This window comes from Oncorhynchus kisutch, linkage group LG21 (assembly GCF_002021735.2).
Source record: "Oncorhynchus kisutch isolate 150728-3 linkage group LG21, Okis_V2, whole genome shotgun sequence".
In the NCBI taxonomy this organism is placed as follows: Eukaryota; Metazoa; Chordata; class Actinopteri; order Salmoniformes; family Salmonidae; genus Oncorhynchus; species Oncorhynchus kisutch.
Window position 1 is genome coordinate 38,518,426 of NC_034194.2, and position 17,552 is coordinate 38,535,977.

General features: G+C 46.5%; 1 protein-coding gene across 3 annotated transcripts in view; it reads left to right on the forward strand.

The window, feature by feature from the left end:
- Nucleotides 1–17,552, forward strand: part of LOC109880797 (ryanodine receptor 3) — a 284,327-nt gene that overhangs the window by 142,893 nt on the left and 123,882 nt on the right. For all 3 annotated transcript variants that reach the window (XM_031800945.1, XM_031800946.1, XM_031800947.1), the window contains 3 exons: nucleotides 10,956–11,102; nucleotides 12,084–12,210; nucleotides 12,381–12,495. In XM_031800945.1, the coding sequence (XP_031656805.1) occupies nucleotides 10,956–11,102; nucleotides 12,084–12,210; nucleotides 12,381–12,495 (389 nt within the window). The remainder of the gene's footprint in view (nucleotides 1–10,955; nucleotides 11,103–12,083; nucleotides 12,211–12,380; nucleotides 12,496–17,552) is intronic.

Sequence of the window (17,552 nt, forward strand, 5' to 3'; positions counted from 1 at the left end):
CCATTTAAAACGGAGGACACTTCCTCTCTGTTATTTAGCTACACACAAAACCCTCATTAGCAGAGAAAACATCTACATACATGGCTCTGTTCATTTGTAGTCAGGCAGCGGAGTGTTTTTTGGACAGCTTCACTTCTGAACCAGGAGTAGAACAGAGGTGTGTGTGTGTGTGTGTGTGTGTGTGTGTGTGTGTGTGTGTGTGTGTGTGTGTGTGTGTGTGTGTGTGTGTGTGTGTGTGTGTGTGTGTGTGTGTGTGTGTGTGTGTGTGTGTGTGTGTGTGTGTGTGTGTGTGTGTGTGTGTGTGTGTGTTCTGTGACTCGGCTCCCAGGGTAGGGTTCTGTCTGCCAACCAGCTTTTATTCACACCAATTAGACTGCTGTTACAGCTCAAACCATGCCACTGGAGATGGTGTCTGTTCGACCTCGAAATCAGAGTTCACTAAATGTACAAACTGGAAAAAATAAAGTGGTAATTGTATGTTTATTTGAGAAAATATTGTGAATAGTTTCTTTCTTTGTTTGTAGGTAGTTGTTTGTTTAGTTTGTTTGTTTGTAGGTAGTTGTTTGTTTAGTTTGTTTGTTTGTAGGTAGTTGTTAGTTTAGTTTGTTTGTTTGTAGGTAGTTGTTTGTTTAGTTTGTTTGTTTGTAGGTAGTTGTTTGTTTAGTTTGTTTGTTTGTAGGTAGTTGTTTGTTTAGTTTAATTGTATGTTTATTTGTTTGTAGGTAGTTGTTTGTTTAGTTTGTTTGTAGGTAGTTGTTAGTTTGTTTGTTTGTAGGTAGTTGTTTGTTTAGTTTAATTGTATGTTTATTTGTTTGTAGGTAAAGTTGTTTGTTTAGTTTGTTTGTTTGTAGGTAAAGTTGTTTGTTTAGTTTGTTTGTTTGTAGGTAGTTGTTAGTTTGTTTGTTTGTTTGTAGGTAGTTGTTAGTTTGTTTGTTTGTAAGTAGTTGTTAGTTTGTTTGTTTGTAGGTAGTTGTTAGTTTAGTTTGATTGTTTGTAGGTAGTTGTTAGTTTAGTTTATTTGTTTGTAGGTAGTTGTTTGTTTAGTTTGTTTGTTTGTAGGTAAAGTTGTTTGTTTAGTTTGTTTGTTTGTAGGTAAAGTTGTTTGTTTAGTTTGTTTGTTTGTAGGTAGTTGTTAGTTTGTTTGTTTGTTTGTAGGTAGTTGTTAGTTTGTTTGTTTGTAGGTAGTTGTTAGTTTGTTTGTTTGTAGGTGGTTGTTTGTTTAGTTTGTTTGTTTGTAGGTAGTTGTTAGTTTAGTTTATTTGTTTGTAGGTAGTTGTTAGTTTAGTTTATTTGTTTGTAGGTAGTTGTTAGTTTAGTTTAATTGTATGTTTGTTTGTTTGTAGGTAGTTGTTAGTTTAGAGGTGTTTTTTGTTTGTTTTGTTTTATAGTTTTACTCGGTTTACTTTTTATAGTTTTACTCGGTTTACTTTTTATAGTTTTACTCTTGTTAAGTTCCTGGGGTTGGTTTCTGAAGTTGTGTGCTTAGCTTTTTTACCCTGATCAGTATACTTCCTTCTCAATCCAAAGTCAAGACTAACCTTGGTCCTTCCCACCAGGGACCTACAATAATGTCATGTACAGTACATAGCTACAGCTGTTGGTGTACCAGGAACAGACTGTTCAGTTTTCCCCCAGGCACTCCCTCCATAAGTTTTGAAGGACAAGCAGAAGTTACATACTTATTATCGAGGCAATCTATTGGAGAAAAAAATAAAGAAAAGTCCAATATCTGTTGAGGGAGAATTCTAATGACAACGTACTTAACATTCTTATCTAGTCCAGCCTCATCGACTTAATGAGAAAAGATCACGTTTTAGATGAGGATGGAGGGGAATTCAGGGGGTTTAGGTAGGACGTCTACATTAGGTAGAGGAGAGGAGAGAGGGAGAGAGATAAAAGGAGAGGAGGGGGAGAGAGACAAAATAAGAGGAGGAGAGGGGTAGGAGAGAGAGATACGAGACATGAGGAGGGGGAGGAGAGGAGGAGAGAGACATGAGGAGGAGGGGGAGGAGAGGAGAGGAGGAGAGAGACAAAACTAGAGGAGGGGTAGGAGAGAGAGAGAGACAAAAGGGGAGGAGAGGGGGAGAGAGACAAAATAGGAGAGGAGGGATAGGAGAGGAGGAGAGGAGGATCGAGACAAAAGGGGAGGAGAGGGGGAGAGAGACAAAATAGGAGAGGAGGGGTAGGAGAGGAGGAGAGGAGGATCGAGACAAAAGGGGAGGAGAGGGGGAGAGAGACAAAATAGGAGAGGAGGGGTAGGAGAGGAGGAGAGGAGGAGAGGAGGATCGAGACAAAAGGGGAGGAGAGGTGGAGAGAGACAAAATAGGAGAGGAGGGGGAGGAGAGGAGGAGAGGAGGATCGAGACAAAAGAAGAGTAGAAGAGGAGAAAAGGGGAGTGTTTGAAAGCTTGCGTGCATGTGTGTATATTTATTGACTTGACCCAAGAATATAATAACATATCACAGTGAACCTTCTGACTGCTCTATCACCTGGCCATCAGACTGTTAAATGACTAACAACTACTGCTCTCCCTCCCCCACACACTAATTATTGATTGCCATAATGTATCTATCTATTTATCCTGCTACTAGTCACTGGTACTCTTGATTACATGTATATACTACCATTAGTATTTATATATTCCTGCTGCCATTCACTTTTCATCCCTGTTCACGTGTCACTGTATATCGGCATACACTGACACTCTTACTAACACCCACACACTAACACCTACACACAAACATCCACACACCCACACACTAACACCCATGCACCCACACACTAACACCAACACACCCACACACTAACACCGGCACACGAACACCCACACACTAACACCCACACACCCACACACTAACACCTACACACGAACACCCACACACTAACACCCACACACTAACATCCACACACCCACACACTAACATTCACACACCCACACACTAACACCCACACACTAACACCCACGCACTAACACCCACCCACTAACACCCGCACACCCACACACTAACGCCTACACACGAACATCCACACACTAACACCTACACACTAACGCCTACACACGAACATCCACACACTAGCACCTACACACTAACATCCACACACCCACACACTAACGACCACACACCCACACACTAACACCCACACACTAACACCCACACACTAATGTCCACACACTAACACCAACACGCCCACACACTAACACCCACACACTAACACCCACATGCCCACATACTAACACACACACATGCCCACAAACTAACACTCGCACACTAACACCCACACACCCACACACTAACACCCACACACTAACGCCCACACACGTACACCCACATACTAACACCCACACACGTACACGTCCACACACTAACACCCCCACACTAACACCCACACACTAACACCCACACACTAACACCCACACACTAACACACTAACACCCACACACTAACAGCTGCACACTAACAGCTGCACACCAACACCCACACACCAACACCCACACACCCACACACTAACCCCCACACACTGACCCCACACACCAACCCCTTCACACTAACACCCACACACCCACACACGAACACCCACACACGAACACCCACACACGAACACCCACACACTGACACCCGCACACCCACACACTAACCCCCACACACTAACACCCACACACCCACACACCCACACACTAACGCCCATGCACTTGCACCCGCGCACTAACACCCACACACCCACACACTAACACCCACACACTAGCACACACACTAACACCCACACACTAGCACACACACTAACACCCACACACTAACGCCCATGCACTTGCACCCGCGCACTAACAGCTACACACTAACACCCACACATCCACACACCCACACACTAACGCCCACACACTAACGCCCATGCACTTGCACCCGCACACTAACACCCACACACCCACACGCTAACACCCACACACTAGCACACACACTAACACCTACACACCAATGCCCACACACCCACACACTGACCCCCACACACCAATCCCCACATGCTAACACCCACACACCCACACACTAACACCCACACACAAACACCCACACACTGACACCCTGACACACTAACACCCACACACTAACACCCACACTAACGCCCATGCACTTGCACCCGCACACTACCACCCACACGCTAACACCCACACACTAGCACACACACTAACACCTACACACTAACACCCACACATCCACACGCTAACGCACACACACTAACACCTACACACTAACACACACACTAACACCTACACACTAACACCCACACATCCACACACCCACACACTAACACCCACACACGTACACCCACACGTCCACACACTAGCACCCCCACACTAACACCCACACACTAACACCCACACACTAGTATAATGGCGCTGGAGAGGATGGCTGAGGTTTTACGTGCCTCTAAACAACTGTGTTTTTTTGTTAGTTTGTTTGCAACGTATTCTTTTACTTATTTTGTACATGATGTTTCTGCTACCGTCTCTTATGAGGAGGTCGGGCTGCCTTCTGAGAATTTGTAGGTGAGCGAGTAAACTCCCACTGCCATCCGTTCTATTGGCCAACGTGCAATCATTGGATATCATTGTAATATCTTATGTTTCACTGAGTCGTGGCTGAACACCGACACGGTTAATATAGAGCTGGCGGGATTTTCCACGCACCGGCAGGACAGAGAAGCTACGTCTGGTAAGATGAAGGGTGGGTGTGTGTGTCTATTTGTCAATAACAGCTGGTGCACGATGTCTAATATTAAAGAAGTCTTTTGGTATTGCTCGCCTGAGGTAGAGTACCTTATGATAAGCTGTAGACCACACTATCTACAAAGAGAGGACTCATCTACATTATTCGTGGCCGTATATTTACCACCACAGACCGCTGCTGGCACTAAGACCGCACTCAACCAACTCTATAAGGACATAAACAAGAAAATGCTCATCCAGAAGTGGTGCTCCTAGTGGCCGGGGACTTTAATGCAGGTAAACTTAAATCGGTTTTACCTCATTTCTACTAGCATGTCACATGTGCGACCAGAGGAAATTTCTAGTCCACCTTTACTCCACACACAGAGATGCATACAAAGCTCTTCCCCACCCTCCATTTGGCAAATCTGACCATAATGATATCCTCCTGATTCCTGCTTGCAAGCGAAAACTAAAGCAGGAAGTACCAGTGACTCGCTCAATACGAAAGTGGTCAGAGGACGTGGACACTACGCTACAGGACTGTTTTGCTAACACATACTGGAATATGTTCCGGGATTCATCCAATTGCATTGAGGAGTGCACCACCTCAGTCATCATCTTCATCATTAAGTGCATCGACGACGTCATCCCCACAGTGACCGTACGTACATATCCCAACCAGAAGCCATGGATTACAGGCAACATCCGCATCAAGGCTAGAGCTGCCGCCTTCAAGGAGCGGGATACTAATCCGGACTCTGATAAGAAATCTCGCTATGCTCTCAGACGGACCATCAAACAAGCAAAGCGTCAATACAGGATTAAGATTGAATTCTACTACACTGGCTCTGACGCTCGTCGGATGTGGCAGGGCTTGAAAACTATTACAGACTACAAAGGGAAACCCAGACGCGAGCTGCCCAGTGATGCGAGACTACCAGACGAGATACATTTATTTCATGCTAGCTTCGAGGCAAGCAACAGTGAAACAAGCATGAGGGCACCAGCTGTTCTGGACAAGTGTGTGATAACGCTCACACACTAACGCCCATGCACTTGCACCCGCACACTAACACCCACACACCCACACGCTAACACCCACACACTAGCACACACACTAACACCTACACACCAATGCCCACACACCCACACACTGACCCCCACACACCAATCCCCACATGCTAACACCCACACACCCACACACTAACACCCACACACAAACACCCACACACAAACACCCACACACTGACACCCTGACACACTAACACACTAACACCCACACACTAACGCCCACACTAACGCCCATGCACTTGCACCCGCACACTACCACCCACACGCTAACACCCACACACTAGCACACACACTAACACCTACACACTAACACCCACACATCCACACGCTAACGCACACACACTAACACCTACACACTAACACACACACTAACACCTACACACTAACACCCACACATCCACACACCCACACACTAACACCCACACACGTACACCCACACGTCCACACACTAGCACCCCCACACTAACACCCACACACTAACACCCACACACTAGTATAATGGCGCTGGAGAGGATGGCTGAGGTTTTACGTGCCTCTAAACAACTGTGTTTTTTTGTTAGTTTGTTTGCAACGTATTCTTTTACTTATTTTGTACATGATGTTTCTGCTACCGTCTCTTATGAGGAGGTCGGGCTGCCTTCTGAGAATTTGTAGGTGAGCGAGTAAACTCCCACTGCCATCCGTTCTATTGGCCAACGTGCAATCATTGGATATCATTGTAATATCTTATGTTTCACTGAGTCGTGGCTGAACACCGACACGGTTAATATAGAGCTGGCGGGATTTTCCACGCACCGGCAGGACAGAGAAGCTACGTCTGGTAAGATGAAGGGTGGGTGTGTGTGTCTATTTGTCAATAACAGCTGGTGCACGATGTCTAATATTAAAGAAGTCTTTTGGTATTGCTCGCCTGAGGTAGAGTACCTTATGATAAGCTGTAGACCACACTATCTACAAAGAGAGGACTCATCTACATTATTCGTGGCCGTATATTTACCACCACAGACCGCTGCTGGCACTAAGACCGCACTCAACCAACTCTATAAGGACATAAACAAGAAAATGCTCATCCAGAAGTGGTGCTCCTAGTGGCCGGGGACTTTAATGCAGGTAAACTTAAATCGGTTTTACCTCATTTCTACTAGCATGTCACATGTGCGACCAGAGGAAATTTCTAGTCCACCTTTACTCCACACACAGAGATGCATACAAAGCTCTTCCCCACCCTCCATTTGGCAAATCTGACCATAATGATATCCTCCTGATTCCTGCTTGCAAGCGAAAACTAAAGCAGGAAGTACCAGTGACTCGCTCAATACGAAAGTGGTCAGAGGACGTGGACACTACGCTACAGGACTGTTTTGCTAACACATACTGGAATATGTTCCGGGATTCATCCAATTGCATTGAGGAGTGCACCACCTCAGTCATCATCTTCATCATTAAGTGCATCGACGACGTCATCCCCACAGTGACCGTACGTACATATCCCAACCAGAAGCCATGGATTACAGGCAACATCCGCATCAAGGCTAGAGCTGCCGCCTTCAAGGAGCGGGATACTAATCCGGACTCTGATAAGAAATCTCGCTATGCTCTCAGACGAACCATCAAACAAGCAAAGCGTCAATACAGGATTAAGATTGAATTCTACTACACTGGCTCTGACGCTCGTCGGATGTGGCAGGGCTTGAAAACTATTACAGACTACAAAGGGAAACCCAGACGCGAGCTGCCCAGTGATGCGAGACTACCAGACGAGATACATTTATTTCATGCTAGCTTCGAGGCAAGCAACAGTGAAACAAGCATGAGGGCACCAGCTGTTCTGGACAAGTGTGTGATAACGCTCTCTGTTGCCGATATGGGTAAGACCTTTAAACAGGTCAACATTCACAAAGATGGATTACCAGGACGTGGCCTCAAAGCATGCGCGGACCAACTGGCAAGTGTCTTCACTGATATTTTCAACCTCTCAACTGAGTCTGTAATACCTACATGTTTCAAGCAGACCACCATTGTCCCAGTGCCCAAGGAAGTGAAGGTAACCTGCCTAAATGACTACAGACCCGTAGCACTCATGTCGGTAGCTATGAAGTGCTTTGAAAGGCTGGTCATGGCTCACATCAACACCATCATGCCAGAAAACCAATTCACATACCCCCCCCAACAGATCCACAGATGATGCAATCTCAATCGCACTCCACACTGCCCTTTCCCACCTGGACAAAAGGAACACCTATGTGAGAATGCTGTTCATTGACTACAGCTCAGCGTTCAACACCATAGTGCCCACAAAGATCATCACTAAGCTAAGGACCCTGGGACTAAACACCTCCCTCTGCAAATAGATCCTCGACTTCCTGATGGTCCGCCCCCAGGTGGTAATGGTAGGCAACAATACGTCTGCCACACTGATCCTCAACACTGGGGCCCCTCAAGGGTGTGTACTTAGTCCCCTCCTGTACTCCCTGTTCACCCACGACTACGTGGCCAAACACAAACACCATCATGACGTCACAACAGGGGTAGGCCTGATCACCGACAACGATGAGACAGCCTATAGGGAGGAGGTCAGAGACCTGGTAGTGTGATGCCAGGACAACAACCTCTCCCTCAATGTGAGCAAGACAAAGGAGCTGAATGTGGACTACAGGACAAGGCGGGCCAAACAGGCCCCCATTAACATTAACGGGGCTGTAGTGGAGCAGGTCGAGGGTTTCAAGTTCCTTGCAAAAGTATTCATCCCCTTTGGCGTTTTTCCTATTTTGTTGCATTACAACCTTTATTTTAATTGGATTTTTATTTGTGTTGCATGCATATGTATTCACCCCCTTTGCTATGAAGCCCCTAAATAAGATCTGTTCAATTAATTACCTTCAGAAGTGACATGATTAGTAAATAAAGTCCACCTGTGTGTAATCTAAGTGTCACTTGATCTGTCACATGATCTCAGTATATATACACCTGTTCTGAAAGGCCCCGGAGTCTGCAACACCACTAAGCAAGGGGCGTCACCAAGCAAGCGGCACCATGAAGACCATGGAGCTCTCCAAACAGGTCAGGGACAAAGTTGTGGAGAAGTACATGCAGATCAGGGTTGGGTTATAAAAAATATCAGAAACTTTGAACATCCCACGGAGCACCATTAAATCCATTATTAAAAAATGGAAAGAATATGGCACCACAACAAACATGCCAAGAGAGGGCCGCCCACCAAAACTCACAGACAAGGCAAGGAGGGCATTAATCAGAGAGGCAACAAAGAGACCAAAGACAAGCCTGAAGGAGCTGCAAAGCCTCACTGCTGAGATTGGAGTATCTGTCCATAGGACCACTTTAAGCCGTACACTTCATTCACAGAGCTGGGCTTTATGAAAGAGTGGCCCAATAAAAGCCATTGCTTAAAAAACAAAATAAGCAAACACGTTTGGTGTTGGCAGAAAGGCATGTGGGAGACTCCCCAAACATATGGAAGAAGGTACTCTGGTCAGGTGAGACTAGAATTTAGCTTTTTGGCCATCAAGGAAAATGCTATGTCTGGCGCAAACCAAACACCTCTCATCAACCTGAGAACACCAACACCATGTTTTTCATCGACATCGACTGGGAAATTGGTCAGAATTGAAGGAATGATGGATGGCGCTAAATACAGGGAAATTCTTGGGGGAAACCTGTTTCAGTCTTCCAGAGATTTCAGACGGACGGAGGTTCACTTTCCAGCAGGACAATGACCCTAAGCATACTGCTAAAGCAACACTTTAATGTTTCACAATAAAACATATTTTGAATCTTCAAAGTGGTAGGCAGTGTAAATCAAATGATACAGACATTATACAAACCCCCAAAAAATCTATTTTAATTCCAGGTTGTAAAGGCAACCAAATAGGAAAAATGCCAAGGGGGGTGAATTATTTCGCAAGCCACTGTATCTACCTCAATACTCCAGTATCCCTGCCTACATGTACATATCTACCTCAATACTCCAGTATCCCTGCCTACATGTACATATCTACCTCAATACTCCAGTATCCCTCCCGACATGTACATATCCACATCAATACTGCAGTATCCCTGCTTATATGTACATATCCACCTCAATACTCCAGTATCCCCTCACATTGAACATTGGGTACTGGCTTTGGCCCTTATTTCTCATTAGTTATACTGTTTTGAATACTGTACTGTTGGGTAGGGCGTGCAAGTTAAGCATTTCTTTGTACATGTGTGTGTGTGACAAATGCAATTTGAAACTTGACTCAGCTGATCAGTAGAACTACATCCTTCTACCAACCCTGGAAATGACACATTTCATATGTCCTGCCTCTTCCCTCGGCTCCTGTACAACATTCCTATTGTGGTGAAACATAACACAACTTGGAAAAAAATATATTTGTTTCAGTTAAATCTACACTCATAGAAAAAAGGTTTCCCCATAGGAGAACCCTTTGAATAATAATGTTTGTTTCCATGTAGATCCCTCTGTAGAAAGGGTTCTTCATGGAACCCAAAAGGGTTCTACCTGGAACCAAACGGGTTCTTCAAAAGGTTATTTAATGGGACAACCAAAGAACTATTCTAGTTGCTATACAGCATGTTTTTTTTCTAAGAGTGTACACACCTGGCCGCCTTGGAACTTACAGCCCCCCCCCATACCCCCCACCCCCCAAATGTATTTATTTATTTTGAGTTGCATTTTGTTTGTAGCTTAACATAATAACTGAGAGACAGACTATTATCAATCTTTCTTGGATGGGCATGATGAGGAGGACTGCAGCCTTATCTCCACTGTTCATCTGTATGCACACATAATCGTCACCTCTTCCCCCAGCCTAATCAACCACTGATTCCCCATGGCAGAAGTACAGCCATTTTCTTAAAGCAAATGGCATATTGCAAAAATAAAATAGGAGCCCTAGAGAGTAAAAGAGTTGTAACTCACAGGATGTGGAGAATACACATATTGACTAGATTTGAAATAGTAATTAAAATAGGAGCCCTAGAGAGTAAAAGAGTTGTAAACTCACAGGATGTGGAGAATACACATATTGACTAGATTTGAAATAGTAATTAATTCCTTCTTTCTCCAGCCAACCTGAAGGACAATGGCTAGCTGGGCTCAGACATGCACTGTATCTATCTATAATATCTGTATGTGTAAAACTCTGGTATCTCCCCTCAGCCAACCTGAAGGAGTTGATCAGCCAGACCATGGCTAGCTGGGCTCAGGAGTGCAGCATCCAGGACCCAGAGCTGGTTCGTGTGATGTTCAGCCTGCTGAGACGTCAGTACGACGGTATCGGAGCGCTGCTCAGGGCCATGAAGAAGAGTATGTACTTGATCCTTGTGTCACGTCAATCACGTGACACCGAGACTGATTCTGGTAGTTTGATATAATCGTTATATTTTACTATTTTGTTGTTCATCTTTCATAAGAAAATTGCAGTTAAACACAGCCAAAGCCATACAGATTGTAAATATAACTTTAGTCTCTTACCATTACCAGGTTACACCATCTCTGCTGTGTCAGTATAGAACTGTCCAGTTTAACTTTAGTCTCTTACCATTACCAGGTTACACCATCTCTGCTGTGTCAGTATAGAACTGTCCAGTTTAACTTTAGTCTCTTACCATTACCAGGTTACACCATCTCTGCTGTGTCAGTATAGAACTGTCCAGTTTAACTTTAGTCTCTTACCATTACCAGGTTACACCATCTCTGCTGTGTCAGTATAGAACTGTCCAGTTTAACTTTAGTCTCTTACCATTACCAGGTTACACCATCTCTGCTGTGTCAGTATAGAACTGTCCAGTTTAACTTTAGTCTCTTACCATTACCAGGTTACACCATCTCTGCTGTGTCAGTATAGAACTGTCCAGTTTAACTTTAGTCTCTTACCATTACCAGGTTACACCATCTCTGCTGTGTCAGTATAGAACTGTCCAGTTTAACTTTAGTCTCTTACCATTACCAGGTTACACCATCTCTGCTGTGTCAGTATAGAACTGTCCAGTTTAACTTTAGTCTCTTACCATTACCAGGTTACACCATCTCTGCTGTGTCAGTATAGAACTGTCCAGTTTAACTTTAGTCTCTTACCATTACCAGGTTACACCATCTCTGCTGTGTCAGTATAGAACTGTCCAGTTTAACTTTAGTCTCTTACCATTACCAGGTTACACCATCTCTGCTGTGTCAGTATAGAACTGTCCAGTTTAACTTTAGTCTCTTACCATTACCAGGTTACACCATCTCTGCTGTGTCAGTATAGAACTGTCCAGTTTAACTTTAGTCTCTTACCATTACCAGGTTACACCATCTCTGCTGTGTCAGTACAGGACTGTGTCAACCTCCTGGCCTCTCTGGGCCAGATCAGATCACTACTGTCTGTACGCATGGGGAAAGAAGAGGAGAAACTCATGATCGACGGACTGGGGTGAGAGAGGAGTGGAGGGTATGTGTGTGTGTGCATTTAATATTACTGTAGTGATCCATGCATCCACAGTATTGCTCAATGCACACACACTAAGGTTGTTTGATCTGGTTTAGTCCAACTATAAAACAACTGTTAGCTCAGATAATTAGCTGGCCTCTGTGTGTTTGCAGTGACATAATGAACAACAAGGTGTTCTACCAGCACCCCAACCTAATGAGAGTCCTGGGGATGCATGAGACTGTCATGGAGGTGATGGTCAACGTGCTGGGAGGAGACAAGTCACAGGTACTGTAGCTCATTAGTCTAAAGAGGAGACAAGTCACAAGTACTGTAGCTCATTAGTCTAAAGAGGAGACAAGTCACAGGTACTGTAGCTCATTAGTCTAAAGAGGAGACAAGTCACAGGTACTGTAGCTCATTAGTCTAAAGAGGAGACAAGTCACAGGTACTGTAGCTCATTAGTCTAAACAGGAGACAAGTCACAGGTACTGTAGCTCAATCGTCTAAACAGGAGACAAGTCACAGGTACTGTAGCTCATTAGTCTAAAGAGGAGACAAGTCACAGGTACTGTAGCTCATTAGTCTAAAGAGGAGACAAGTCACAGGTACTGTAGCTCATTAGTCTAAACAGGAGACAAGTCACAGGTACTGTAGCTCATTAGTCTAAAGAGGAGACAAGTCACAGGTACTGTAGCTCATTAGTCTAAAGAGGAGACAAGTCACAGGTACTGTAGCTCATTAGTCTAAAGAGGAGACAAGTCACAGGTACTGTAGCTCATTAGTCTAAAGAGGAGACAAGTCACAGGTACTGTAGCTCATTAGTCTAAATATATATTCTCTCCTAGTTAAAGTACTGGACTTATGTGAATACTTTAAGATATAAACGGGATCATAGATACATTCAATATAATTCACGAGTTGAATCAAAAAGTTTAAATCGTTTGTCATCAAATAAAGATTTTTTTACATAGCACATTTCAGACACGAATGCAACACAATGCGCTTCACAGAAAGAAATAAATGAACAATGAAAATAAAATACAAATATTTACTACACTAGAAAAATAAGAAGATGAAAAAACTAAAGAATAACAATTTAAAACTAAAAAGCCAATATATATATATATATATATATCCCTGAGGAAAAGCAAAGCTAAAAAGGTGTGTTTTAAGATCTGCTTGAAAATGTCCAGTTTCATCCCCCCTCAGGTTCTCTGGCAGCTATCCCAGAGGCTGGGGGCATAGTAACTAAAGGCTGGGGGCATAGTAACTAAAGGCAGGGGGCATAGTAACTAAAGGCTGGGGGCATAGTAACTAAAGGCTGGGGGCATAGTAACTAAAGGCTGGGGGCATAGTAACTAAAGGCTGGGGGCATAGTAACTAAAGGCTGGGGGCATAGTAACTAAAGGCTGGGGGCATAGTAACTAAAGGCTGGGGGCATAGTAACTAAAGGCTGGGGGCATAGTAACTAAAGGCTGGGGGCATAGTAACTAAAGGCTGTCTCTCCATGCCTCTTGGCCCCCCTCAGGTTCTCTGGCAGGCTATCCCAGAGGCTGGGGGCATAGTAACTAAAGGCTGGGGGCATAGTAACTAAAGGCTGGGGGCATAGTAACTAAAGGCTGGGGGCATAGTAACTAAAGGCTGTCTCTCCATGCCTCTTGGCCCCCCTCAGGTTCTCTGGCAGGCTATCCCAGAGGCTGGGGGCATAGTAACTAAAGGCTGGGGACATAGTAACTAAAGGCTGGGGGCATAGTAACTAAAGGCTGGGGCATAGTAACTAAAGGCTGGGGGCATAGTAACTAAAGGCTGGGGGCATAGTAACTAAAGGCTGGGGGCATAGTAACTAAAGGCTGTCTCTCCATGCCTCTTGGTCCCCCTCAGGTTCTCTGGCAGGCTATCCCAGAGGCTGGGGGCATAGTAACTAAAGGCTGGGGGCATAGTAACTAAAGGCTGTCTCTCCATGCCTCTTGGTCCCCCTCAGGTTCTCTGGCAGGCTATCCCAGAGGCTGGGGGCATAGTAACTAAAGGCTGGGGGCATAGTAACTAAAGGCTGTCTCTCCATGCCTCTTGGTCCCCCTCAGGTTCTCTGGCAGCTATTCCAGAGGCTGGGGGCATAGTAACTAAAGGCTGTCTCTCCATGCCTCTTGGTCCACCTCAGGTTCTCTGGCAGCTATCCCAGAGGCTGGGGGCATAGTAACTAAAGGCTGGGGACATAGTAACTAAAGGCTGGGGACATAGTAACTAAAGGCTGGGGGCATAGTAACTAAAGGCTGTCTCTCCATGCCTCTTGGTCCCCCTCAGGTTCTCTGGCAGCTATCCCAGAGGCTGGGGACATAGTAACTAAAGGCTGTCTCTCCATGCCTCTTGGCCCCCCTCAGGTTCTCTGGCAGGCTATCCCAGAGGCTGGGGACATAGTAACTAAAGGCTGGGGACATAGTAACTAAAGGCTGGGGACATAGTAACTAAAGGCTGTCTCTCCATGCCTCTTGGTCCCCCTCAGGTTCTCTGGCAGCTATCCCAGAGGCTGGGGACATAGTAACTAAAGGCTGTCTCTCCATGCCTCTTGGCCCCCCTCAGGTTCTCTGGCAGGCTATCCCAGAGGCTGGGGACATAGTAACTAAAGGCTGGGGGCATAGTAACTAAAGGCTGTCTCTCCATGCCTCTTGGTCCCCCTCAGGTTCTCTGGCAGCTATCCCAGAGGCTGGGGGCATAGTAACTAAAGGCTGGGGGCATAGTAACTAAAGGCTGGGGGCATAGTAACTAAAGGCTGGGGGCATAGTAACTAAAGGCTGGGGGCATAGTAACTAAAGGCTGGGGGCATAGTAACTAAAGGCTGTCTCTCCATGCCTCTTGGTCCCCCTCAGGTTCTCTGGCAGGCTATTCCAGAGGCTGGGGGTATAGTAACTAAAGGCTGTCTCTCCATGCCTCTTGGTCCCCCTCAGGTTCTCTGATAGGCTATCCCAGAGGCAGGGGGCATAGTAACTAAAGGCTGGGGGCATAGTAACTAAAGGCTGGGGGCATAGTAACTAAAGGCTGGGGGCATAGTAACTAAAGGCTGGGGGCATAGTAACTAAAGGCTGGGGGCATAGTAACTAAAGGCTGTCTCTCCATGCCTCTTGGTCCCCCTCCGGTTCTCTGGCAGGCTATTCCAGAGGCTGGGGGCATAGTAACTAAAGGCTGGGGGCATAGTAACTAAAGGCTGGGGGCATAGTAACTAAAGGCTGTGGGCATAGTAACTAAAGGCTGTCTCTCCATGCCTCTTGGTCCCCCTCAGGTTCTCTGGCAGGCTATTCCAGAGGCTGGGGGCATAGTAACTAAAGGCTGGGGACATAGTAACTAAAGGCTGGGGGCATAGTAACTAAAGGCTGTCTCTCCATGCCTCTTGGTCCCCCTCAGGTTCTCTGGCAGGCTATCCCAGAGGCTGGGGGCATAGTAACTAAAGGCTGGGGACATAGTAACTAAAGGCTGGGGGCATAGTAACTAAAGGCTGTCTCTCCATGCCTCTTGGTCCCCCTCAGGTTCTCTGGCAGGCTATCCCAGAGGCTGGGGGCATAGTAACTAAAGGCTGGGGACATAGTAACTAAAGGCTGGGGGCATAGTAACTAAAGGCTGGGGACATAGTAACTAAAGGCTGTCTCTCCATGCCTCTTGGTCCCCCTCAGGTTCTCTGGCAGGCTATCCCAGAGGCTGGGGGCATAGTAACTAAAGGCTGGGGACATAGTAACTAAAGGCTGTCTCTCCATGCCTCTTGGTCCCCCTCAGGTTCTCTGGCAGGCTATCCCAGAGGCTGGGGGCATAGTAACTAAAGGCTGGGGGCATAGTAACTAAAGGCTGGGGACATAGTAACTAAAGGCTGTCTCTCCATGCCTCTTGGTCCCCCTCAGGTTCTCTGGCAGGCTATCCCAGAGGCTGGGGGCATAGTAACTAAAGGCTGGGGACATAGTAACTAAAGGCTGTCTCTCCATGCCTCTTGGTCCCCCTCAGGTTCTCTGGCAGGCTATCCCAGAGGCTGGGGGCATAGTAACTAAAGGCTGGGGGCATAGTAACTAAAGGCAGGGGGCATAGTAACTAAAGGCAGGGGGCATAGTAACTAAAGGCTGTCTCTCCATGCCTCTTGGTCCCCCTCAGGTTCTCTGGCAGGCTATTCCAGAGGCTGGGGGCATAGTAACTAAAGGCTGGGGGCATAGTAACTAAAGGCAGGGGGCATAGTAACTAAAGGCAGGGGGCATAGTAACTAAAGGCTGTCTCTCCATGCCTCTTGGCCCCCCTCAGGTTCTCTGGCAGGCTATCCCAGAGGCTGGGGGCATAGTAACTAAAGGCTGTCTCTCCATGCCTCTTGGTCCCCCTCAGGTTCTCTGGCAGGCTATCCCAGAGGCTGGGGGCATAGTAACTAAAGGCTGTCTCTCCATGCCTCTTGGTCCCCCTCAGGTTCTCTGGCAGGCTATCCCAGAGGCTGGGGACATAGTAACTAAAGGCTGTCTCTCCATGCCTCTTGGTCCCCCTCAGGTTCTCTGGCAGGCTATCCCAGAGGCTGGGGGCATAGTAACTAAAGGCTGGGGGTATAGTAACTAAAGGCTGGGGGCATAGTAACTAAAGGCTGGGGGCATAGTAACTAAAGGCTGGGGGCATAGTAACTAAAGGCTGTCTCTCCATGCCTCTTGGTCCCCCTCAGGTTCTCTGGCAGCTATCCCAGAGGCTGGGGGCATAGTAACTAAAGGCTGTCTCTCCATGCCTCTTGGTCCCCCTCAGGTTCTCTGGCAGCTATCCCAGAGGCTGGGGGCATAGTAACTAAAGGCTGTCTCTCCATGCCTCTTGGTCCCCCTCAGGTTCTCTGGCAGCTATCCCAGAGGCTGGGGGCATAGTAACTAAAGGCTGGGGGCATAGTAACTAAAGGCTGGGGGCATAGTAACTAAAGGCTGGGGGCATAGTAACTAAAGGCTGGGGGCATAGTAACTAAAGGCTGGGGGCATAGTAACTAAAGGCTGGGGGCATAGTAACTAAAGGCTGGGGGCATAGTAACTAAAGGCAGGGGGCATAGTAACTAAAGGCAGGGGGCATAGTAACTAAAGGCTGTCTCTCCATGCCTCTTGGTCCCCCTCAGGTTCTCTGGCAGGCTATCCCAGAGGCTGGGGGCATAGTAACTAAAGGCTGGGGGCATAGTAACTAAAGGCTGGGGGCATAGTAACTAAAGGCTGGGGGCATAGTAACTAAAGGCTGGGGGCATAGTAACTAAAGGCTGTCTCTCCATGCCTCTTGGCCCCCCTCAGGTTCTCTGGCAGGCTATTCCAGAGGCTGGGGGTATAGTAACTAAAGGCTGGGGGCATAGTAACTAAAGGCTGGGG